Genomic DNA, 27,742 nt, shown 5'->3' with positions numbered 1-27,742 from the left:
TTTAATGTAGTCTTGAGGAATAGTGCTCCAGGCTTCCTGAAGGACATTTTGGCTCTCGTTTTTTGACAACATTTTGGCTCTTATTTTCAGTGCAGTCCCTGTACCTGATCCGTTTCAGAGGAATGTTTTTATTTGTTAAGCTTAAGGCATGCACCAGGAAGAAACAGGTACAGATGATGACAGATGATCAGGCTGGTGATAAGTACACTGGTGATGCATCATACAGTACATGCTCAGCGGTTGAAACCGACGAGAGGGGAAATGAGGTTGCTGCTGAGGTTGTCACATAAACAACCAGTTTTTACGTTAGATCTTTGGGCATTTTGCATCCTGTCACAGTCAATTATCTGTTCTAATTTCTTTCTTTTTAAACATAATAAGTAAATTTAATTTAATATGAAGAAATGAGGTGGCTCAAGACTTTTGCATAGTACTTGTTGACTTGTTTAATTCTAAATCCCTGAAGTCACATTTAAACATTTTGCTTTAAGCTCTGCCTGCCCTTAGCGAAGTGATATATTGCGCCACTTTTTATCTAAGTGCCGTGTTTTTCTTTGTATTGGTTTAAAGATTTGGATAGAATTCATTAGACATAGAATTAATAGAACTCAGTATGTCTTAACTGCATAAGAAATTATTGATACATATGAACATGTACAGTGGAGAACTATATGGTCCAACCATTTGGAAAGGAAAAAAAACAAACCTCGGATTACAGTGCACTATTAATAAATGTAACACTAATAAGTTTCGTACTAGGATCAACCTTTCAAATTACAATACAAAGATTCTCAGGTGTTATCTTTGTTGATGAGAGGGAATAAGTGAGGATGAGCATATTATGTTAAAGCTGCCAGGAACTCAGATACCACTCTTTACAACCATGGTGAGCAGAAAAGCATGTCACTATTCACTAGCTTTTATTGGCCCTGCATTAAAAATGCCTAGACACAATGTAATGCATCGATGTAATGTATTTTCTCAAGTCAATGTATAGATATAATATGGTGCCGGCACTGGGGCAGTGTTTAATTTTTCTTCTTAACCTTTTTTATTCATGCTTGAATTGAGGCTTTTTCAAGCCATCAGTACAGCAAGGTATGTTTTATCTCCTTTAGAATAAGTTGCTATCTTGCAGCTTTGCAGGTTTTTATCCTCAATCTCCTCAAAGCCATTCGAAAGAGAAAAATGATTTAGATTTTCGGGTTTATTGAACAGGGAAATGCTGCTGTAGGCTTTAAACACTATTTATATCAGACTTTCTTATCTTAAATCCTGTTCGACTCAAATGTCTACCGCCTTAAACCTGAAATATTCTAAACCAGCACCTGCCTGCAGCTGGAGACATTAATAAACAGAGTCAGAACCACATGGCTCGAATTCGGTCTGATAGCACAGAAACTATACAAATTAAAAAAGTCCAACAGCTTTCCAGTTTATGGCGTCTGGCTCAGCATGTTTAAGCTTTGGATGAGTTCTCCAGATGTTTTTAGGGCAAGGGGGTTACCCTGTCTTTGATGGGTCTCCGGCTGTCTATCATCCAAGGCTACAGGAAACTGCCCCAGCTCCAGCTTTAGCTCCAGCGCAAACAGGAAACAGGAAGCAGGAAGCGGGCGCCACCGTTAGGAAACGCTCCATCTCAATGACAATAGCTCGCAGGGTGGAGAGAAGGAGTGAGAGGAAGAGAGACTGAGAAATGTCAGGTTATTGTATGACTTCAGCCAGCAAGCCTCTATCTTTGATCTTTGAATCAATTAGCAGAACGATTCGTCCCCGTCCTCCTCGCCTGCGCTGTCATTTATTGAAAATATTTGATTACCCATGCCGAGACATATGGCCATTCATAGCTTTCATGAATGTCATCTCAGATATCACAGTGACTCATTGATTAGAAAATTATGAGAATGAAATTTATACACACACACACACACGCACGCAGAGACACACAGACACAGAGACACACACAGTCGTGACAATGCTAATGAAATGAAAATGAGGGAATGCAGGAAAACAATTCATCATACCCCTCCTCTTCGTCTTCATCTCACTTTTTGCATAACAATAAGTCATTGACTGAAAATTATGAAATTGTTAGGATAGGATTAACATGCACAAATTGAGCATGATAAGAAAGAAAAATAAGGCAAGGAAAATTAATTTCTCTTTTCTTATTCGTTTTCAGAATTTGGGGATCTTGGTTGACGGGAGCGTGCCTGACTTGACTGGCCTCCGCCTCGAATGTTATTACGGGCCTGGCATGGTGACGGTCGCCACGGTGCACCTGGACGGCGGCCCAGCCAAAATCCAAACGTGCCCACTGCCCCCTCCCAACAACTTTCCCAAGATTCCTTTAGGCAGCGGTAAGTAGAAGTGGCTGCCTTTATGTATGAACTTTTTATTAAATGAAATCACGATGCTTAAGATAAGATAAGATAAGATAAGATAAGATAAGACATAACTTTAGTCGTCCCACAGTGGAGAGATTTCTATACCAGCAGTTAATACTGTATTTTATTAGATCGAACATGTTTCTATTGTAATAATTCATTTACAGAGACATGTATGGCCAGTGATCTAAAATAAGTCATTAATGACAAAAACATATTGTTATTTAATAACAATCGAAATATAGTCAATGACATGATGCAATCTTCTGTAAGGAGGTGTTTATTTAATATTTATGGAAGGAATGTCCGATGTCCGTGCGTATTTACAGTATTACATATTAAAACATTTGTGTTAAAATAAACAGATAAAAAGTTTGTCAATCATTAAGGCATTTTTTAAAAATGTAATATCTGTTATTGTTATGGCCGATTGGTGTATATAGAGAATAAACCATGTCACAGAGGGCTGTTATAGGGAAATATAAGGGTTTAGAGGTGTATGTGTGTGTGTGACATTGTTATTTTGACCTCTTTTGCTTAGACCACATTTCCGTTCCTGTGGCGATCAAGGTGAACGGCACGTCTGTGGTGTCAGGAAGCTTCGTCATCTATGACTGCGAGAGGACGGCCGAGATTAACCCCAGGACTGCGTGAGTGTTACACATGTCCATACATCGCTGATGTATTTAAATATTATGTATATTTGACAAGGTGACTCTTTTATATGTGTATCCGTGTATGTGTGTTATTAGACAGAGAGAGAGAGAAAGACAGAGAGAGAGAGAGAGGTGTAAAATATGTCACATTTGATCAGGGTGATAATAAGCTAAGAGCCGTGGGAAGAGCAGAGCGGACAGCTTCATTTCAGGATCGTGTGCACCGTTTTCAGCCATCTGCAGTTCCTTGTCTCCGCTCCTCATCAGCATCACCCAGCAAAACGTCTGCTTTTTTTTTTTAATTAGCACTAGCTTATTTCCCGGGTGTTAGTCAAACAGTCACTAAGAGCTTTTCGTCGTGTAGTTTATTCGTAATTGCTCCAGATTGTACCTGTCTTAAAGCATTAGCTACCTTAATGTTTTCCTGATCCGCACGAAGTGTTTTCCTAAAAAACAACCACTTTAACATTTGAATTATTTCTGCTATTTTACTTTCTTGATTGGAAAAAGTCCCTGATCTGGATTTGTTTGGAAACACGGTTGTTTTGGGATCTATGGAAAATGAGCAGATGCTTGTGTTTGTGTTTGTGGACGTTAAATCCCTCTGGGTGAAATGGAATTAGATTTTTCTTTCTTTTTTTTCCTTTTTTTTTTTTTTTTGCTTGTCAGCAGATTGCAGCCAGGAATCAATGCTGTGTGTTAAAAAATGAAAAAAAAAAAAAAAGGAGTAAGCTTTAAAAAAAAATAGAAACTTCTCAACAAAAAAAAAAGAAAAGAAAAATGGTAACTAGTCCAAACTGGAATCAAAATGTTTTCTTCCAGTAAATTTTCCTTCAACTTGAGCGAGTGCCAAGTACATTCATAAACATTGCTTAAAGCCTTTAGAAAGCAGTGCTGGAAAATGAGTCACCTAAAACCCCTTTCCTACACTCCTGACACTTTAAAAAAAAATGTATTGTCCAGAATAAAAAAAAAATTATGTTTCTTTGGTTGTGATATCAAATTCCACTAACACCCCGGCTTTGGCTATGAGGTAGCTATGAAATAGAATGTTTTATGTATGACTACGATGTAATTACCTAAACCGTGCCAATCCGTGCCGAATTGTTTTAATATGTCTGCGACCAATATCTACCTACGAAGTAACTACCACTACTTCACAATTTGCTGTGAATTATCAAAACACGCCTGTATACAGTGACCCAGATACACATTTTTATCATCTGTGATTACCGAAGCTATAAACATGCAGAAGACAGAGTACTGTAGTATCTATAAGAGTAATATCTCCCGAAGTGTGGGTAACCCACCTCCGTGGTGAGCTTTGAGGGAAACGGTGGGCAGGTGTGACGCAAGACATCATTTATAATAAACCAGAGTGAGAAAGTTAAAAGGGTAAAGATAAAAATAAGCAGATCAGCTAGAATGTACAGTAATCATTGATATCATCATTTCAGGTTGAAGCCCACGTTGTCTGTCTTTTAGTAGAGCAGAACTTATTGGAAAGAAATAAAAGTTTGTAAAGTTGAGTATCTTACGCCTTAATCACGCTAAGTTTTACTTTTTTTCCGTCGTCAGCCAAACACACTCCCTGTTCAGTAATCGGAGAACGAATCACAGATAAGAAATCGAAAAGTAGATCAGATAAAGATTAAGTTTAGTCTTAAAATGATTCCAGTACTTTAAAATTCATCACTTTGGAGCTGGGTTTTTGGAGAGCTTATTAATAGCTTATTTTAAAGTAGATTATTAAATACAGCACGTAACTGTTCATAACATCGCTTTTACTCAACATTTAGACATCACTTACAGTATGGTGTGGGTTAAACTTCAGGCAGACACCTAAGTGCTGCAAAAGTTCCATTAAATCCTGTCCGGCGGTTGCTGTAACGCATTCGCAGTACGCTGATAAAAAACATATGGTTTATAATCTAGCACAAAACTACTTATAACTTTACTTCTGCTCAACAAATCCAGCACATAACATCATTTTTACATTTAGATTTCATTTATTGCACAAGTTTAACTTCAGGCAAATACCTAAGTACTGCCAAAGTTTCACTCTGTTTCAGTTCTGAGTGATGGTGTGATAAAATCTGGCTGGACAGACATAAAGACATACAGACACACTTCACTGTATGAAACGTAAAGATATTTGAAAGAGCGAATTCTGAACAATGCACAGATTTTATGTATATAGATGATTAAAAAGTTAATAATTTTCATTTAGGCTTAATATTCCCATGAAACAATACATTCAGCCAGCTTTGTTACACTCTATAATCTACCAGACCGAATTCTGCTTCGAAATATCTTAAAACCACTGACGTAGGGACTCCTTAAATAAGCGGTTAATATATAAATAATAATGTAAATGATGTACACAGAGCTTCGTGACATTAAATTGCATAAACGAAAAAAAAAAGGATTATCGATGTAACATGAAAATAAGAAATGAATCAACCCCCAGATCAGATTTTGAAATGAATTTTCCATGCAGATAGACTACTGTCTCCCGCATCACGTGACCTGGCGTGCGTTCCATCGCTCTACAAACTCCTGGAGCTCATAAAATGTCTTGCAATAATGTTTGCGTTTCCCATCTCTAATCCAGCCCGCGCAAAAATCTGTAAAACGTTAATTAGTCCTCGTCTCGTGTTCTTCAGCCGAGCAGGAAGCTCGCTGGCTGGAATGTGTGTTTTTGCTCTGAGAGTGTTGGAGTGTGTATTTGGGCTGAGAGAGGGTGAGAGTGTGGGGTTTGTGGGTGCCAGTGAGAATCGGGGTTTAGGGTTCGGAGTGTTTGTGCAGCTCCGACTCTCCCACGGTCGCAGTGTGGCAGTTTCTAGGTGAATGCCTAATGACAACCAGACATTACAGTGACATGCATTCCGAACCGCAAACTCTGGCAACCCGGAATCAATTACTCACAGTGGATTTCTCTCTCTCTCTCTCTCACACACACACACACACACACTCTCTCTCTCTCTCTTAAAGGCATGTTTTTCATACTGACAGAGAGATAATTGAAAGTGTTTGCTTAACCAAAGCACTTTCAAGGAGCAGCTGTATCTATGTATGTGTGTGTATGTGTGTGTGTGTGTGTGTGAGTGAGTGTGTGTGTAAAACTTCTTAAGACTGTAACCACACCGAAGGAAACCTTATCAGAGACTCAGTTATTCTTGTCACTCCTATCTCACCCATCCTCCGTCTCCCATCCCACTATTTAGCCGTTCCTGCTGACACCACAGTTCATACCAAATCCCTCCCCACACACACACACACACACACATACACAGATACACACACAGTTACCTAGCCTCCCACAAAGAGTTCACAAAACCCCCCACTCACTGTCGTAAAGCACTCACCCTTATCATGAAAGGCACCATCTTTGACAGCAGTAATGTCGGTCACGCCCCAGTGACTCTCTCTCTCTCTCTCTCTCTAACACACACACACACACACACACACATACACACACAGACACTCAGGAGAGGTTATGGCGTTTTGGTTATCTTGAGTAAGCACACACTACATCTCTATCTGTGTCAGTAATGAATGGAAAGCTCATGTAAGTCGTGTTTACAGGGATGCTTCATTGATTTCTGTCTCTCTCGCTCTCTCTTACTCTATGTGTGTGTGTGTGTGTGTGTGTGTGTGTGTGTGTAAAGAATCTCCTCTGACTCCCCAGGTTCCCATCTGACCTCTAATAGAGAACAATTTAGTCTCTCTTGAATCCTGACCTCTGCGGTGTGTGTATGTGTGTGTGTGTGTGTGTGTGTGTGTGTGTTTATTCCTGTGCAAAGTATTAAGTATTGGGCATTTCTGATCTGCCAAAATTTATTTGACCCCTCTGGTAACTGTGTGTGTGTGTGTGTGTGTGTGTGTGTGTGTGTGTATGTGTGTGTGTGTGTGTGTGTGTGTGAAATGTGTTTCTAACATCACTCAGGTGTAAAAGCTGCCTGAGCACAAAGTGGAGATGTTTCTGGGACCGCAGACGCAACACGTGCATTTCAGATAAAGACAAATACACAAGTGAGGTATTCGAGGTCAGTGCCATCAATCATGTTATCCACCATCTGCTGTTATTCTATTCGATTCAATTCTATTCTATTCTATTCAGTAAGAACTTTTAAGACTCAGTCAAGGACAAGGCACAATGTTTTTTTTATAGTACTCATAAAACACGAACACACTCATCCCTCCTGTGGCTTACAAACCTGCTTAATGCGATGATATTCCGGTTTTAACAACCATTTTTTTGGATTGAACGGCGTCCAAATACTCCGGGACACTGGAGTTTCATGGCCCCACTGGAGCATGCATGTTACAGAACGGATGCAACGTGAAGCTGTTTAACTCCTGCTAATGACGTCCAAGCTCGGTTCAGAAGCAGGGAGTATCTAGGACGTGGAAATTGTTTACAGTTTAACATTTACTAACCCCATTTTCCACCATTTTAATAAAATGGATTAACTCAGGAAATACGTCTGAGTTACTGCACTCAACTAAGGCTATGGCTAAGTATATTTTCAGACGTACTTTTACCTAAGTACTGAAAAGGAAACACTCTTGCTATAGATTTCTTTCAGATTGGGGACATTTGAACTCCTTACAAATAGCTAATGCTGTATTTGACTTCAACTCAGAACTCAGGATTTCTGCCATGCAACTAGGAAAATGCCCTGAGTACACGTTCCTATTTGGAAACATGTGACAGTGTCCTCACTCTACATACAGACATATCAGCTTGTTTTAAGGAGTTAAACATACTAGAACATGCATACTTTGCATGTTCTTCCCGTACGCTGGGTACTCCGGTTGCAGATTAGGTTAATTGGCATTCCCAAATTCCCTGGAGTGCATGAACGTGCATGGTGAATGTTGGAGGTCCTACCAAAGGTGATATAAGAAAATAAATACATTGGTACCCACCATTGGCCTTCACAGTTCCTAGATGGATGGATGGACTGATTTGATTTGTACTATGATTCTGTATCGCAATATTATAAATATCCAAATTTCATATTAAGTATTTTCCCGGATTTTGTTACGTTTCTAAACAAACTTTTACCAAACAGTTCACTCCGACCACACAGGATGTTTTGCTGCCTGCCAATGTATGAATAGTTTAGAGTGCACCACCTGTAGGATTATAGAGAAACGGCAACATTTTACCACCTCAAATGCAAACAGATAAAAGATAAAAAGGAAAAAAAAAAATAATAATAATAAAATCAGTTTTGGAGGCAGTGCGGTGATACCGTGTGTGAAATGCTACACAAATGAATCACTATATATAACTAAATTGATTTTTTCCTCCACTTAAATTGGAAAAAAAAAAGAAATCAAAGAACTTCACTTCACTTTCTTGTTTAGTCGCTTCTTCGAATTCAGAAAGAGTGACCAGGAGGAAGGATGTCAGAAATAGCAGACTGGGCAAAAAAAAATAGTTGGAGGAATGGAATGCATAAAAAGAGAAAAAAACATGGTTCTGTGGCTACGGGCCAGCTTACCAGGCATGAGGGTTATAAAAGCCAGGAGCATGTCTAAATAAAAACATAGAGACCATGTGCTTCATGGCATACCGAATCCAGATTCCCAGATTCCCCAATAAGGCAGAGGAACAAAGGCAGAAAAGCTGCTAGAGATACAAAGCATCAATTAGCAGTTTCAGATATACTGTACAGAATGAGCGAAGGGGAGTGAGAGCAGGAGCAGGAGGAGGAGGAGGAGTGTAAAGGCACGTGGCTGATTCTCAGACCTAAAAAACTTGTGACCTCATTCTAGCCGCAGCCACGTTGCCCAAAACACACTGTTGTCCTTAGTGCCCACACGTACAGCTTAAAAGCCAGCCAACGTCTAGATTTCCTGAAGAAATGGTCAATGGGTGGGCATATAGACATGGGCAGACACTGTGTGGGCAGATGTGGCAGATGCCTGAAGATGTCTTATGTCACTTTCTTTTCTTGGGTTCATTGTGTACCCAGCGTTTTGTTCCATTCTTCGGATAAGGATGTTTTTACAATGATCTATACCTTTTCCTTTTTGGCCGTTCACCTCCATGTATACACGGCCAAACAGGAAAGTGGGTGTATTTGTGGCTGAGGAAATAAGGATGTCTATTGTTTTCTCTAACTCTCAGTTCCTGTGTCTTCCTGTTACCCAGAATGCTGAAAAATGTCCCAGGATCACGACTAAGGAAATCCCCCCATCGCCCACAGGAGTGCCTCAAAATATCACGCTTCAGCTCAACAATGTGGAGCAGGTAGTGTCCCCGGCGTTGATTTAACTATTGATGTGCTGGAAGATCTTGTACCACACATGGCTATAATGGCCTCAACTTTATTATTGGTTTTGTTTCAATGTGCTTGTTCAGGACAGGGAACTTAAAGCTTTACCAATGGCGTGACAAACCGAAGAGAGAAATGAAAGTGTTTATCTCACACGCATTTCCGCTGCTTATCAGTGCGATGTTCTATCAGTGTTATTTCTGTCTTTACCCAAGTATAGAATTTGTGAATTTAATGCTCACTTGCAGTCGAACCGGCGGCTCTCACACCAGCCTCGGGAGCCATTTACAGATGATCAGACGCGCAGTGAGGTGATGATGATGATGATAATGTGCGAGTGTGCAATTTAATCATGGAGTATTTCGGTGCTAAGCATCAGGTCACATTCTGACACATATCTCACAAAAATGTATGAAGTGTGAATGGAGACAAGAGTTCCACATGCTCGAATTCTCCTTCACTTTATATTGCTTTTAACACAACTGTCAACACAACTGAATTTCCATTAGTTCTGTGCTTGAAGTATGCTCATAAAACTCAGGCCACTTCTTATAAATCAGACATCCTGTTTATAAAATGGGACTTTAATGCCTACATTCTGCAAAATCGCACACACATGCAGTCATAGGGGTCGAGAGTGCTGTAAATGAGAAAAGAGTCGAGTATAGCATTATGAGCTATGATATATATGAGACACATGGAAATCGAACCTAAAACCACAGACTGGAATAGCATTTCCTTGTCAAACCGCTTCTTCCTCATGTTAATATCTGCAGTCTGGTTCGCACACATCTCTGGGTTTTGGAATTGGAAGCACTTTCTCAAACGGTAAAATAACCCATGTGAGTGCGGTTTTAAGTGGAATTCTGCATCATAACCAAAATCGCCGTGTCATCTAATGATCACTTTTGCCGAGCTACCGCATTCTCATTCTTTGGGATTTGGAAAACACATGCTTCTTGATGTCATTCGTGTTTTTTTTTGCAGCTGATGTTAAATGTTGCACTTCTTCCTGCACAAGCCTAATGCTTTGTCTAATGAGATTCACACCATTTAATCAGTCTCGTGCTTGTTGTATGTTGTGTATTAGCACTGAGGCACTGAGTAGCTAATCAGAATGTTGGTGGTTCGAACCCCACCTTCCCTAGTTTGCCATTGTTGGGCTTTTGATCAAGGCCCTTGATCCTATCTGCTCAGGGGTGCTGTATCATGCCTGACCCTGTGCTCCGACCTCGGATATGCGAGGAAAGAATTTCTCTGTGCAGTAATGAACAAAGTGTGTTCTATTTGAGCTGGCCTGATGGCGCATTGATCAGCACTGTGGCCTTGCACCTCCAGGGCCGAGGGTTTGAGTCCCACCTCTGGTCTGTGTCCATGGAGTTTAATCCATCTGGCTTATTGGTGTTCCCAAATTGCCTGTAGTGTGTGAGTGATTGGACCTGTGTACTGTAGGTTATACCCTGCCCAGTGCGATAGACTCCAGTATAAGGTTAAGCGTTATAGACAATGAGTGAGTGTTCCATTTGCACAAATTAGATTTGATTTGACTCTGAACAGAACATATTGTCATAAAACAGCTTTACAATCCAGATGTAGATCTAGATCCCACTAATGAGTTAACCAAGTGACAGCGTCAAAGAAACTCCCACTGTTGAAGAAAACCAGACTCAACATGGGAGCCATGGGATTAGAAATCATACAGGTATTGTAGAGTAAAGACAAGTGTGATGAGAGGATAGTGAGTTACTGTCATTAGGAGTCTTGGGATTAGTTCAAGAACCTCTTGATGATTAATATCCAGGTGAGATTATCCACTGAAGAAAAGGGACGACAGAAACTGTTTTAGGAAGTCTAGGACCATCTGTGTGTAGGACCAAAGTGAGTCATATGTGTGTTCTCAGTATGAAATCTGACTCATCTGGCAGAATCTGGCCCTTTTTCAAACATCTAAAGTGTAATTTTTTAGCCAAATTTGAAAGCAGCATCATGTGAGTTCTTCTCATTAGCTATGCCTTCACGTACAATATTTCTTTGATCTGATAAAAATCATTCCGATTAGCTCTTTACCTTGATGCTAAATTAAAAGGATGTGCGTTTACTTGCTCGAGACATTCAATAAAGAATATTATATCTTTTGACCTTTAGAAATTCAACAGAAAAATAAGAATTAAAATAAGATTTTTTTTTCTCTAATTTTAGCGTAGGTTTCCTACCTTCTGCGCTATGAGTGGTTACAAGACTTCAGTCTCATCTATGATTTGGTTAAATACTTTACTAGAAGTGAAATGACGAGCCAATCAGAGCCCCTTCCTCAACCAGGGACCCAGGGGATGAAAGTAAATTCAGATGATAGAGAGTTATTCTTTCGCGTTGAACCTGAAAAAACGTCAAAGTATAATTTGTGTGTGTGTGTGTGTGTGTGTTCCTTCAGAAATGGGCCGAAATATAACTCTATACAGTGTCATTTAAATTTTGTTCTGCATTATGCTTGTTACAATTTGCAATTAATATGTTGATCATGAATCAACTGTGGACACATGCTGTCAGGGTTTAAGTCCAAAGTTACAGTGGACACTTTGTAGCTTTGTGCCTGTCCACTGTACAGTATGCAATAGGTAAGCATACTGTAGCTTCACATGTAGAGTCTTGTTTAAAACAAGTGTCTGACTCGATACATGCAACGTGATTCCAATAAAGCAGTCCTTAAACACATCATGACTCTACCACTCTAGACTAACCTACGATAAGCATGTCTTTCTGCATCCATAATCCCTTCCATGTCTCTCTGTGGAGGTCTTGGCCTGTGCTGAATTCATAAGTAGGCTTATGGTTTCCAGATGGATTCCTGCACTGGAATGAATTACTTTTCCCATGTCTCCGAGGACAGAATGTAAATGCCCGGGTGAAAGTTGCTCACCGTGACTTTTGATCTTAATGTTTGTGTGTATATATAGAATCCACACATAATTAGCTATAGTGGAAGCCTAAAGCATATAATAGAGTGGGCTACAGAATAGACTGGAATATGAGCAGATTAGGAAGGAAGGATCGAAAAGATGAAGAGTGAATAATCATCTGCCCAGGAAAGGCAGAAGTCGCATGGTTTGTCTTTGAAGAGACACAGTAATATAGGAGCTAATAGAGGAGACCGGCAGGAGGATTCAATTAGAAGCAGAGACGACACGATTGTGTTTGTTGCCTTGGGAAATTCTAAATGAATGGTCTGGTTGTCGTTTAGCAGCGAGCGATATGACAACATGCTATCTTGATCAGGGAGAAATGACGTCATGATGCTTTGTGTTTTCTGAAGGTACCATCTCATTTTGTCCCGACGAGTTGTGATAGGAAAATTTAATTGAGCTGGATATGGAACAAACCAGCAGATCGGGAAGGAGGACGTAATTGGGAAAAGTATCATTTCGGTAAACATCTTGTTCTCTGTCTTGTCATGAGTTGATTTGTTGCTTCAGGGAATCGTGTCCTCGTTTAACATCGCCGTGGTTTGCACAACGACGTGCTGTCATTACACCGAGAACTGATCCTACAATACAGTTTTCTCACAGTAGCACGTTGATCATATGTATTTATAGAACATTGACTAACTGCACGATGATTCACCAACAAACTATTCGGACCAGTAAGAGAGAAAAAAGTCACAAAGCAGTAGTGTTGCACTGGAGTTTAAAGTAGAGCACAGTACAGTTAATGTATTTGATGTTAATGTTGTGGAACATTAACAAAATAACATCCTGTTATGATATGTCATAGCAACTGTAAACAGACATTCTCTCTGAGCTGTTACTATGGAAACGATCATGCATTATCATGCATTAATATAATTTACCTAGCCGCTAAAATGCTTGTTATAACGCGAGTTTCAGATTACGTGATTCAGTGAAACTGGAGATACAGTCAGTGCACATGTAAAACATTGGTATCCATATACCAATTAAAATATGGATGTCGATGTGTTGCTCAGTTAAAGTAAACGTCTATGTTGTTAGGTAAACAAACTGTTCCTGGTTCTGTGTTTGATGAATACGGGGCTCACGTGGACACATCATTTTATTTTTCAAGTTAATTCATTTGTTTCACTAAATTGTTTCCATGTTTTGATTAATTTGTGCACAAGAGATACAACATTTTGATAATTCATGTGCGTGAGATTTAGTTTGTTTCAACGGTTTAGGAGATTCGTGTGCACAATTTTGTCAATTTGTGTGCATGAGATACAATTCGAACACAAAATTTACATTATATTTGTCATATTTACAACCATACACAATGTGATATGCAGTGATTTGCTTTTACGATTTGAATGACCTAAAATCGAAAGACACAATGGAACTTTACTACAATGGAAGGAAAATCACTAGAGAATACAATTAAATTAAGTATAGAATATAGAAGTATAAAAAACATGTGAATGGAACATACATATGTACAACTTTACAAAAGTTACAAAATGAAATAGAATTAAAATAGTAATATATACACATTTAACTTGTATAAACATTTTGCTTAAATCATGCACTTGAGAAACACATTTTCCCTATGGTTTGGTTTATTCATGCGGATAGGATACGATTTGTTCCAACTTTTTAATTACACAAGATGCAATTAGTTTCAAACTTTCAGTTAATTTGTGCACACAAGACACAGTTTGTTTCAACATTCGAGTTTATTTGTGCTTATGAGAAAAAATATGTTCATATGTTTTTGGTTAATTTGTGCTCACAGGATACAACTTGTTCCAATTTTTTCAACTTAGTTCATACACACGGGATACAATTTGTTCCAAAACTTTGGTTCATTTTCTTGCAAGATATTTAATTTGTTTTAAGGATGTGTTCACTTTTGTAAATTAGTTTATTCCGCAAATGACAACAGTGACAGTTCATTTTGCAAATGCTCCTTAGTGGGCGGGGCTTGGTGTTTCATTAAGTATTAATTAATTATTCAGTGTATAGTAATTTCTCTGTGTGTGTGTGTGTGTGTGTGTGAGCAGGAGACTGAGTTGAACTGTGACTTCGGGAACGGGCAGTTATACGAGGCACACTGGCTGATGGGACAATCAGCTGTGAAGTGCACAGTGACAGTAAGGGCAGCCAATACAATCATGTCACTGATAGCATCACTATATACGGCGCGAAATTAAATGAACCAATCAGAGATCAGCTTGTATCATAAAGCGAATTTTACTGAGTGATAAATTTGATTTTATTCTCATGTAGCTGAGCACCTCAAGAAGGAGCGAGACGTTTCAACTCGACCTGCGCCGGAGAGGACAAGATAAATACATAGACAGTCCTGAGCCAATTAAAGGTGATTGCACACACACACACACGCGCACACACACACACACACACACACACACACAGAAGAGAAGAGAACAACATAAATACAGCATTGAACAGCATGTGGGAGCCGAGACTATGAAGCATACACACAATCCCAGAGGCTGTCTACTTGCTTCTGAATCATCAACGAGCACACACACACACACACACACACACACACACACATCTGGCTGCTCTCGCACAGATTTGGTCTATCTCTACAACTTTTCTTTGTCTCTCTCAACCTCTCTCTCTCTCTTCCTCTCTCTCTCTTGCATTGTCACGCTCTTTCTCAGCCCTTCTCCACCTCGCTCTCTGTCTTTGTCTGCTCCAAGAAAAGGATAAATTGCTCTTGTCATTTTTTCCCCCTGCTTTTTTTTTTTTTTGGACGTTTTGTGTGAAAATGCAAATAGCTTTGTATATGCCAGCAAAAGAGCACTCACGCTTCTAATTCCGCCGTTTCCGATGCTAATGAATTCAAAGACATGGATATGAGACCCGGACCACTGTCACTCTTCCACAGCCTTTCTTCTTTTTTCATTTCCTCTTTGGTTTATGGCCAGCGCCAGACCCAATGAAGGCGGCACACACAAATGGCTGATGGACACAAACGAATAGAAGACAAAAAAAAAGAAAGAAGGATGAATACTACACCTAAATATGTTTAGAGTATGAGAAAGTAGAGTATAATCACAAAGAAAGAAAGAAAGAAAGAAGTAACTCATAGCAGTAGCAAGGTCATTGGACAGATGGACTAATTTTGGGGAAACCCCCTACCTTTCCCCTCTCTCTCCCTCCATCTGTCTTTCCAAACCTGACTCACTCACTCTCTCTCTCTCTTTCTCTCTCCTTATCTCCCCTTATCCCTCTCTCCCTCCCTCTCCCCCCGCCCCCTTTCAGTGGAGGTGTACAGCTGCAGTGGGGGGGACAGCGACTGCTCTCAGTGTTGGGGGAGAGAACAGCAGGGTCACCTGTGCGCCTGGTGTGAGAACAGCTGTCGTCCCAGAGACCAGTGCCAGCCAATCAAAGCCCAGTGTCCTGACCCCACCATCCACAAGGTAAGCCAGGCCTCCTATAGGACACACACACACACACACACAAACACATGCACACACACAGTTTCAGATGTTTTACACACCCCCTTTGTTACTGCACCTTTGCTTGGACCCATGCTTGTACAGTACAGACTTTTAAAAATTTTTGGGTCAGCAGGTGTTTGAAATGAAATCAACAGGACTCTGAAAAATGCTGCGTGAATAAGTATTCAACCCCCCCCAGGTCCTGGAAGCTCCAAATAAAAGCTCTCATCTAAAAAGTATTAAAACAGCTCTCAAAAACAACAACAACAACAAAAAAAAAACCAACTGGTTTAAACACTCTTTGTCTATGTTCACATTAACAGCCACATAGTTCAGTTCCGATTCTTTGGCCAGATGACGATTCACATCCATAATTACAAGTGACTTTTATCCGACTCTGAGGTCCTCAGAAAGGCATGCATGCTCATGTCATCTGGGTTAAAACACGTCATGTTTGTGTGACTGCTCATTCATCTCGAACAATGGCTGCTATTTTAGCAAAAAAAAAAATGCTTGGGATTTTGCTCTGGAGGATGACAAGCAGTCAGTCAGCTGTATTTGTTGAGGTAAAGAAGAAGAAAGAAAGACAGACACCTCGCTTTAGCTGTTTAAACAGCTATTGCTAGCGCTGTTGTGAAATCTGTCAGACACCCTGCGCTTGCACAGAGGCAAAAAGTGGCATGAATTCCAGTCTGGCCATGTTTATTCACTGCGTATCAGATCCAATCTAGAACCACATACAAAAGTCACTCAGGTCCAATCTGAAAAACATCAGGTCCGTGACACATTAGGGCAAAAAAAATCAGAATTGAGTCACTTCAGGCTGGTAATGTGAACGCAGCCTTTACAGGAACTGAAGGAAATAAAGACCAAGGAGTATTCTAAAGACATTACAAAAAAGGTAATAGAATTGTATATGTTAAGAATAGATCGAAGTGTCAAATTAGATATACGAGGTTGGACTTATAAGTAAGCACTCTTGTAGCAATAGCTAGGAAGAGGAAGCTGCTTCTTGGCACCCATGACTCAGAACCTTAGAGCAGAAGTAAATGGAGGCTGTTGAGGGAGCCCCAAGTGAGGCCAACAGTCACACTGAACCAGTAACATCGGCTGAAAGGCAAGTGAAGGTGCTCCAGATAAGTGTTTCAAGAGTTTTGCATACGTAATTCTGGAGCGGCACCCAACCATTCATGTTTATCCTGTGTAGGGTCGTAGTGGGCCTAGAGCCCATACCCAGCAACTCAGGGCACAAGGTGGAACACAAACACACCCATACACCCAATCATACACTATGGAGCAATTTGGTCCAAACCAGTCAGTCTACAGGGCATGTCTTTGGACTGTGGGGGAAACCAGACAACCCAGCAACCACTTGGAAGAACATGGCTAGAGATTGAAAAATTGACTTGAATAGATTCCGACCTCCAACCATGGAGGTCTGAGGCGACATTGCCATCCACACAACCATTATGCAACCACAACAACAGCCGTATGTAAGAGATACTTTAAGATTGAGATACTGTACTTGGGTATTATGTTTCAAAGTCCTGTTTGTGGTGCAAATCTAATGTAGTGAAACATAGCGGTAGCAGGATCATGCTCTGGGATGCTTTTCATCCTGGCAACCTTGGCTTTTTTTAAACAAAATTCCACGGGATTATTAAGAAAAAGCAATTCAGCAGGGCAATGGTCACAGGCACAATTGAAATGCAGCACTAAAAGGTGAATGTCCTACAGTGGCCAAGTCATAGTTCAGATCTGAATTCCACCGAGGATCTGTGACACTGTGTAAAAAAATAGCAGTCGTGAAAAGAATGTTCAAATAACCAGAATAACCTGGAGCAAATCTGCCAGGAAGAATGGGTGTAAATCACTCCTGAACAGAGTGCAGAGCTAGTAGGAACTTACCCAAACAGACATTAAGCTGTTATTGTTTAGTCCTAGGTGTCACAAGTGTAATCCAATACTGGCCCGAGTACTTTTCGGGGGAGGGAGTGAATACTTTTGTAGCACAGTGTATATACAAGTCCACTCAGACAAGTAACTAAATATTGTAATGAAGCATACAGGTCTGCAAATACCAAACCCCCGCCCCACCGCACACACACACACACACACACACACACACACACACAATCCACAGACCTGTTCACAGTAAACACAATGCAAATAAATGTCAGGAAAGTGTCGGGCGTTTTCACACACTCGCACAGTCATTTACACCTAGGGAATCTCTACACAAACCCTGGAGCACAGACACTGCAGCACTCTGCAAATAGAAACTCATGAGCTGAATTTTGACACTAAAACATCACGCTTAAGTTTCCTAGAAAATTTGCTGCACAAAGGCCCTGGTAGAGAGAGCATCACATTAAACACACTTTCTCTCTCTCTCTTTCTCTCTCTCTCTTTCTCTCTCTCTCCTGGGAAAGATCAGATTAATTTTAAGAAACTCAGGTATTGACTCGGGCAGGATGCGCACGGCCGCAGCTTCTTCTAGGCGAACGAGTTATTACTGTAGCTACCTGGTTGCTATGGCGACCAGCGAGCCTCACGATTTTTCCAACACCTCTAAATGTATTACATTACACTGCCAAAGGTGCTTCCAAAAAAAGCTCGTTTAAAGGGTGTGTATGTGTGTATGTGTGCAGGTGTGCAGTTTGACAGTCACTTTGTATAATAAGTACTGACAAATGCTGGAACTCTGTCACACTTTTCGCTATTTTAGTGAATTTCTCACATCCATTGTATCACTTTAAATTCTGAAAATCCGTGCATCCATCTAGGAACCTCTGTAGTCCAACTCGGGACCGTGGAGGCCAATGGTATTGTATTTATTCCCATTTTACCATGGTAGAACTTTTGATCAACACTCACATGCTCATTCACACACTACAGACAATTTGTCAACGCTAATTAGCCTATTGTGTATGTCTCTGGACTGTGGGAGGAAACCGGAGTACCCGGAGGAAACCCACCAAGCACAATCTCTGAGGTGGAAATAGAACCCTCAACCCTGGCGGTGCAAGGTGACAGTACTAACCACTAAGCCGCCTAATAATTTTTTTTTTTAAACACACACACATGGGTGTTTGTGTGTTAGAGGGAGAAAACAAGAGGAACAGCGAGAGACAGAAGGACAGAGATCTACATAAAGAGACTTTTCTACATAAAGAAAAATCGAGAAAGAGAACGACAGAGACATACAGAGAGATAGAAAGAGATGATATAAAGCCATTTTTCTGTGTGCGTTGTCAGTTCCTCCTGAGTCGTTGCTACTTATGTTTTTTCTTAGCAGAGCTAGATTGCACAATCATGGCCGAACGTTTCTGGCACATGATCCTGTCACAGCTTCCTCACGTTCGGCTTCAAAACATCGACAGAGAGACAGGCGAAATAAAATTAAAAAAAGATGACAAGATGAAAAACAGTGGGGAAAAAAATGGAAGTGCTAAATAAATCAATCTGTTCTTGATTGAACAAAGAGAAGCTTTAGGAATTGACTTGCAAATATTGAAATCTCTCTTTCTCTCTCTCTCTGCCTCTCTCTCTCATTGTCGCTCAGTTTCACATCAGTAGGAAGTGTAAATGAAAAGAATAGCAGTTGGAGAGAAGTGCTCTGGGGACGCATTAGACACACAGCGATAATTACCAACCTGGGTGTTAGCAGACCTCCATGTATGTGTGTGTTGTAGCTGAGGTGTTTTTCTTTCCTTTGCATAAAAATGCTGCAGTGGATTTTTACCACCTTGTCATCCATGGCTCATGATGACAATTTTACTCGTATGCGCTGTGAGCTAAAAAAAAAAAAAAAAAAAGTTGTAGAACTTTCCAGAGTCTTCCTTTACAGAGTGCCTCAAGTGCTCTATACTATATGTTTTTTGCTGTAAATCCGCCGGCTACTAGAAATCGATCAAAGCCCTTTTTCCTCGCTCTTGGGCCTTTAAAAGGCCTTTAAGAGACTCACTTAGTGGCGCGTGCAAACACACTAATAGAGTCACGGTGGGGTTGTACTGTAAGCCCTGATGGTTGCTGATGAAGGGTGAGCTCAATGTAGGCGATGGCTATCAGAGATAAGGGGCTGCTTCTGCACAAATAATGGAACGAATAAAGAGATGAGGGATGGAGGAAGAACGTCAAAAGAGGCCACAGATGGGCTGTGAACATAAACAGGTCAAAGAACACAGAAAGGTCTTTCCTCTCCAGGGCATGTCTCCCATACTCACTATTTTACCCTTTTATATTATCAGTCTTTTTTTTTAATCTTTCCTTATTTGTAAGATTTAATTACATCATCAGTAGTGTATGTGTAAACTACTGTACGGATATGTGTAACATACTATATTTGTCTTTGTATAATGCAAATTCACTTGTGCTGTTACACTGTTTCATTTTATACTATTCATTTTTAGCACTTGGGCAATATGGTATAAAATAAAACCAACTACTTCCACTTCCACAATGGTTTTGCGGTGTTGACACGGCATAAGACAGAAACCCAGACACTAAACCATGGTATATATAACCCACGTCCACTGTTTCCTCCCAGAACAGAATTATTCGCGATTGTGAAATAAGTATAATGTTTATACCACAGCGCTGTTCAGTCTTGAATCTGATTGGTCAGAAGGTGGCGTTTGGGTAGTAGTTTCGGAGTTTTATCAATTCCCTCAAATTTCGAAAAGTTCGTCATGTACAGTAAACATCCCATAATAATTTTAACGGGAAACAGATTTTAGCTCTGTCTTATTGTGTGTGTTAAAACTACCTCTAACTTTCACTTCTTGTTTTGTTTTCCAAAAGATTACCCCTCTGAGTGGTCCACTGAGTGGGGGAACTCTTCTCACCGTTCAGGGGAGGAACCTGGGACGCAATGTAGAGGAAGTGGAGGTCTTCATCGGGGATGTGCCCTGCCAGAAGCAGCCACATCACTACACTGTCTCAGTCAAGTGAGTCTATTGGCAAAAAGCAAAAATGGTTTCACTGGTGTAGAACCAAGAACGGGTAACATGAGGGGCATGACAGCCATCAAGCAGGGGAGATTATTTTCATGACATCCAATAACGATGAACAGTGGTTAGGGGAGGAAACTATTTTATTAGTATAATGCTTTTAGAAAAGAGAAAGCAAGCAACTTTAAAGAAATACATGCATTTTAGACATTTTTATGATTAAAAGTGAAAGTAGCAAGGAAAAACTGAATGCTAATTCAAACAAACCTTCACGTACTTTAGCTACTCATAGTGTTTAAATAGTTAAAAGCCTATCTCAGAAGTGAGTTCAAGTAGTTCAAGTTCAAGTAGGCTTTATTGTCACTTAAACCATATACAGTTAGTACACAGTGAAACGAAACAACAACGTTCCTCCAGGACCAAGGTGCTACATGCAACATAAACTTACAACATAAATTAACAGAGAAGCTAAACTAGCTAACTAAGAGGGATCGTTAGCTGGCTAGCAGAGACAAGACAGATAGTCCTAACATATATTACAACATAAATTGACAAAAACTAACTAACTTAGGAAGACTATTTACAGGTTTTACAGACAACAGACAACATAGTGCACGTGCAAATGTGCAAACGAGCAACAACAAAGTGACAGTGCGGCAACGACATATCAGAACATAAAATACTGATTTTATGATAATGATCGCCTTTCTTAAGGATTCCTAAAATATTTTCATAAAGCCTGAATTGGAAATTTTACTTGGCTAGTTTAATACATTTGCTAATGTAATGTTTGCTTTGTAAACATCTAAAATAATATAATACTGTACCAGTGTTCTTAGATATTACAACAAGGCAATGCTGGTACAGTATAGGAAAATAATTACCAGTGAGTTATGTGATCATAAATACTACAGCAGTTACATGTTCTTAAATTTATAACAAATAAAGTTCCTGAATTTTTAATCTGGTTGTAGTTTATTGTAGGTTGTAATTTGACTATAAAGTCTGCTACAGTATAAGTCATTCTATGTCCAAAATGTTTTTCCAACAAGAAATTGGAAGGTGTAAAAAAACAAAAAAGAAAAAAACTGTTACACTGAGCAGCACTGATACTGGAGACTCCTTCCCTAAAAGTTAACAGAGCTAATTCAGTTACGTATTTTTGTGTGGCAAATCACTTATTGCAAAACTAACTCCAAAATATATTTTTTTAAAATACAATTTTATAGGGCTGCAACTAACGATTATTTTGATAATCGATTAGTTGGGCGATTATGTTTTCGATTAATCGATTAATCGGATAAAACCTAACCGCTCCTTAAATTTGATATTTTGCTTATAACTATTAAAAAAACCATAAATCAGGGTATTATTTATGTATAAAAATAAAGTTTTAAAAATGCAAAAGCCACATATAGAGTTTAATAATCTTTAATTTTGACATTTTAAACCTTAAATGAAATGTAGTATATAATATATATATGTATATGTGTGTGTGTATGTATATATATATATATATATATATATATATATATACACACACACACACACACACAGTATATATATATATATATATATATATATATATATAGAGAGAGAGAGAGAGAGAGAGATAAATACACTGGTCTATTCAGTTGATAAGATATAAACAGATAAAATAATGTAATTTTGTATAAAAAAAATGATGTATGCATAAGTAAAACCACAGTAAATTACAAGTTAACTTTGTAGTTGACTATAAAAAACTGTAGAAATGCAAAAAGCTAATAGTCACAAATGTACTGTTATTTGCGTTCGCTGAAAACCACAACAATCACTAAATGTAATATTCTACTGTTATTCGCACCGTGTAATTTAAGATAATCTAAAGTAGCGCCATTTAACTAATCACTATTGCTCATGAGGTGATTGCGCAATGTGATGCTAGCGAGTAGCACGTGAACAGATCTAGCGCGCGACTGTCCTGAAGTTAGCAAACAGTTTAAACAAAAGCACTTAAACTATACAACTTTTACACGATGAAGAGATACAGTTTTTACCGACGCTGCTGACGTTTCGCCATCCGTAACAACAACATGTTTTCTTTTTAAGTGTTCGTGCATGACATGCCATGTAAGCTCGGTCTTGCATAGAGTGCAGGTTACCGTCTTCTTAGAGGCGTTTAATGTGAACTGCTATCAAACCTTGGAGGACTCGGGGCGCGCGCTTTTTCCTGCAGACGCTTCTGTAACCTCCATTGCGCGAGCGGCTGTGTATCTGTGTGTATTTGTGCATCTTGTGGTCGCGCGCCTCAGTGACGTGAGCAGCCCAACTAATCGATAACGGCATTCGTTGACAACGAATTTCATTATCGATAATTATCGATTTTATCGATTAGTTGTTGCAGCCCTACAATTTTAATTTACATAAGTTTCTGTTTGAGGTTCAGTTCCTCTACAATCCTACTGTACATGTGGCGCACTCCAAACTATTCAAACACTGAAAGACAGCTCCGCATCCTGAGCATATTAAGTTTGTTTAGAATTCGGAAAAAAGTGATCATAGAATCAGAATATTTATGAAATGATGATCCTTACACTAATGCAATACAAATTAAATCAGCACTTAGGTATCATATTAATATCCGTAATGGGTAATCCCTGGTGATTCCAATCCCTTATTATCCCTAAGCATCTCCTTTTAGACATTATTCTTTGTAAATAACACCACTTTATTCCTATATTAAAGAGATAAGATATTGGATTGGGCACATTAATATAAACCCACAATTTCAATTCCTATGGAAAACCAGACCAATCAGCTTGGAGACTTCAACAAAGCATGGTATAATGTTTAACAGACTTCAGACATGAAGTGCTGCACGTTGCAGTAGTTTACATATTATATATACAGTATATATATATAAATACTGTATCAGAAAGCTTTTAACCCAATCATCTATTGTGTACCCTGTTACAGCGAGATCACTGTTTAGTTTAAGCTATTGTATTTCTGTATGTTTACACAGCTGTTTTTAAGATGAATAGCAGTGTGATTTACTAATCTGCAAAGTGATCACTGTTGGCACATGCACCTATAAACCTATACACACGTGCACACAGGTGGAAAGTGCTAGTTTGTTTGCTCAGGTGGCAACTGTACATTGCTGACTGACAGGAAGATGTAGAAATTGTGTAATAAATGTAGCAGATGTTTTTTTTACAGATCCCTGCTCTCATACATCATGTCTGGACGGAGTATCCGATGGTTATGTGCGTGAGGTCGTTACCCTGTACACGTCATCGCGGTCGTTATCTAGTGTCAGTTTTTTTAGCTGCAAAAACAGAAATCTGTTTTTTTTTTTTTTTTTTTTTTTATCAGAGCATGTTTTCCTCACTCTAATCAGGTATAACATACAAACTGCAGCCAGCCTCAAGAGCAAATTATCTTCGTGATGAAAGATTGTGTTGCAAGTTAGAGTTTATTGCTGCCGCGATGATGGATTGTCTTGCGAATGTTGTTCATGGCCAGTGTTTTGTAGTCATAGGCTAGTCTGGATTACGTAATCAGATTACCACATTTATATCTCTAATGAGAGGAAATATGTGTAATCAGAGTAGATACTTTTTATGGACGGCTTGATAACATTTGTTCCATGAATCATAGAGTGTTGTTTACTTAATGTGTGTGATAACTGCCACTGTTGTGTGCAAGCTGTGTCAGATTTTTTGCAGTGAATCAAGTCAACCCAGCTAAGTGTTGATAGTAAATGGGAGCGATGGGATGGTTAGCATGAAACTGGATATGTGTCATGGTTGAACAATTTTTTAGGAATTTTGTCCACATAAACGTGTTTATGTATGAGGTACTGTATACAGTATAAAAGCACAAGAGAGTTCAGGTCTTATCTTTATGTATTCTGCTGTAGGTAAGTTTTTTTGTTTGTTTAATTTCGAAGATTACAGCATATGAAAATACAAAAATCCTGTATCTTAAAATATTTCTCAAGATCAATAAAAAAAAAATGACAATACAGAAATTCTGATAAATGATGTTTATTTATGGACTCACTGTTTGGTTGGGGCTGCTTTAGCATGAATAACTGCAGTTACTCAGTAATGTAGGCGATCCGTCTGCAGGACTGCCAAGGCGTTACTGAAGACCAGGTTGCTTTGATAACAGCCTTCAGCTCGTCTGTATTGTTGGGTTAAGTGGTTCTCATCTTCCTCTTGACAAAAGGCCATAGATTCTCTGAGAGGTTCAGGTCAGTTTAGAGTTGCGTGGCTAGTCCAATCATGGCTTGAGCATGTTCAGAACATTTTCTAGCCAAGCTGTTGATCACTACAGGAAATCCTAACACGCCCAGGTAAGTCCTGATCTTACTGTACATAGAGCCATGACTCACCATGATCTGTTAATTTGTAGTGATCAGTAGCAACAAATGTGAATGTGGGAACTGGGTTTAAGTGATTGTTAAGGTCGCAACAGGAAACAACTGGATCAGGAGACTATAACCTTAACCGTAAATTATGTGTAAGTAAATTCAACACCATTTGTTTAGGATGTCTAAGGAAACCCAAATGTAGTTTTAGATTAAGCATTACATTCACACAGTGTGTGTTGTGAACCTACAGTAGCGTACTCCTGCAACTCACGAGAAGGAAGCTCGCGTTAAAAAAAAAGTTAAACGAGACGGCGTTAACCTCTCTGTCATCCCGTCACTTGGACAGTCCGCCCCAGGGGCCCCGAGTCATTCAGATTCTCAGATTTCAGTCCAATGATGAGGTCACCTCAAGAGCAGCCCTGGGACTGGCTGACCAGTTTATCCAACATGATCAGGGGGTGTTTCTGTACAGCACTCATCCCAGGGGACATATTCTTTCTCTGTCTAAATAATACACACTCAGGGGCTTGCTTGAGGTTTACTTGCTCTCTCTCTCTCTCTCTCTCTCTCACACACACACACTCACACGCACACATGCACATATCATATAATGTGTGCACTTGATGAGGGATTGAAAAAAATGTCTAGTATGTTTGTTTTTATGTCTTTGTATCCCCACAAAAGCAGAAATTATTGCTTCCTGTCAATTAGCAGTATATATAGATGCTACTGACCACCTGACTAAATATGGCAGCAGTGCACCTGCGTGTGTGTGTGTGTGTCCACGTGTGCACATACATCTAACGATCATCATTCTTTTTTTGTGAATTTCTAAATTACACTTCTATTTACCTACATGCAGCTGTGTAAATGTTGTGCGCGCACACACACACACACACACACACACACACACACACATTCCCAAATGCAAACACGCATAGCCAACTTGCCACTGAGTGCTTGCTCAGTGCACTGGGGACCAATGTCATTAAATCTTAATTAGTCTCAATTTCAGGGTGTTAAAACAAATAGACATGTCTCCCTTCTTTGAGTGTCCCATGTGAGAATGCACTCAGGGCGCATTATTCAGAGCACAATCTCAACTTTTCTTTCTAATGAACTCCGCACATGAATATATATCACTTTCCCAGACTTAGATTTTTAAATTGAACCATAACAACAAATCTGTTGGCCTTCAGAAACCAACTTTTAAGCAGAACATAACTTACTACTCTAGACTATACAGTATCATTAGATTGATATTAGATACCTGTACACAATGACATTCATTCATTAAGTGACCCAGCCTTGGTCCCGGAGGATCTCCCGGAGGAGTGTTCTGCACATTCAGATTAAAGTTTTTGTTCATCACATACACAGTGTGATATGAAGTGAAATGCTTATATGACTGCGGATGAAGATAAGAGAATTAAGAGAAATGACAAATTAGAAATACAGTATGAGAAATATGTAAATAAACTATAGACGTTAAAGACTTTTAAATTTACATGCAATAAAACCTATGAAAATAAAATGCTGGAATAAAATAGTAAAATAAAAAATAGAAATATAAAAAATATATAATAACATATAAAAAATAATAAAATAAAATATAGAAAAGTTGTGATGTAATGTAGTGAAGTGTATTGTAGAACCGTATCCAGTTATGGGGCAAGATAATGTGAGGATGTGCAGAATATTGTGCAAGATTGCACAATGTTAGTGCTTTCCCTGCTCTATCACACCCATGTCTATGTATAAAGGGCTGATCGGCTAAATCTGATCTGAAAACAGAGAACAACACCAAAATGTGCTGAGCAAGGGGTCCTCCAGAACCAGGGTCGGGAACCACTGCACTATGACACACATGATTAAACAAATGTCTAATTTGAAATCTAGTTCAAAAACTAACTAGAGTTAATATTCTAGGTGAAAATGGATACCATCAAGGTAGGAAGTTCTCTCAGTACGCGTTCCACTCACTGAATGTTTACAGACACAACTGCAGTCGGCTCCGAGCCAACTCGGCTGGGATCGTCATTCTTTAAATGACCTGCAGCCCTCTTTAAAATGTTTGCAATATTGAAATGTTTTACTGCGGCTAAGAGTCTCATCACTGTTGTATGTTTAAAGTGTTCTGTAAATGTCAATCATTTTACGTCTTTATTCACGAGAAGTTTCATTACGTCCTGGTTTTTCTTGAATGGCCCTGCTTGTAAAAAAAAAAAAGGTCTACCATGCGTAAATGTGTTAAAATATGTTTTTTAATATGTAATTTTTATGAACATTTCCAAAAGGCGTTCTTTGTCACATTCTAAGTAGGGAATGTGACTAAGAAAGCAAACAGTAATAGATTGCACAAAGAAGAGAAGTACAGGTGCACAAAACACTAAATAAGCAAACAGCAGTTTGAAAGATGGTGAGCACGTGATTTCCTTTTCATTCTCTTCGCATGAATTAATCTTCAGGAATGCTTCAGGGTTTGTTAAATGCCGCAAGTCTTACAGTCGTACAGTTTGAAACAGAAATCTGCATCACATTTTTATTTTGTCCTTTTAAATTTCCAAAAAGCAATTATTGTGTCTTATTCCATACATGAAGATCTTGGAAGATTCAATTAGACGTGGCTGCCACGTGTATCCAAAGTCTTATTCTCAGATTAAGATGTCGTCC

General features: G+C 39.3%; 1 protein-coding gene across 1 annotated transcript in view; it reads left to right on the top strand.

Moving 5' to 3' along the window:
- The window catches only part of plxnd1 (plexin D1), a 96,933-nt gene that overhangs the window by 24,110 nt on the left and 45,081 nt on the right, over positions 1 to 27,742 (top strand). The window contains exons 6-13 of the mRNA XM_053504977.1: positions 2,183 to 2,360; positions 2,929 to 3,037; positions 6,993 to 7,092; positions 9,213 to 9,311; positions 14,345 to 14,434; positions 14,571 to 14,661; positions 15,576 to 15,733; positions 20,558 to 20,703. Of these exons, the coding sequence (XP_053360952.1) occupies positions 2,183 to 2,360; positions 2,929 to 3,037; positions 6,993 to 7,092; positions 9,213 to 9,311; positions 14,345 to 14,434; positions 14,571 to 14,661; positions 15,576 to 15,733; positions 20,558 to 20,703 (971 nt within the window). The remainder of the gene's footprint in view (positions 1 to 2,182; positions 2,361 to 2,928; positions 3,038 to 6,992; positions 7,093 to 9,212; positions 9,312 to 14,344; positions 14,435 to 14,570; positions 14,662 to 15,575; positions 15,734 to 20,557; positions 20,704 to 27,742) is intronic.

The sequence above is a fragment of the Clarias gariepinus genome, chromosome 9 (assembly GCF_024256425.1).
Source record: "Clarias gariepinus isolate MV-2021 ecotype Netherlands chromosome 9, CGAR_prim_01v2, whole genome shotgun sequence".
NCBI lineage: Eukaryota > Metazoa > Chordata > Actinopteri > Siluriformes > Clariidae > Clarias > Clarias gariepinus.
Note: the sequence above shows the minus strand (reverse complement) of the source record. Positions and strands in the feature narration are given on the sequence as shown.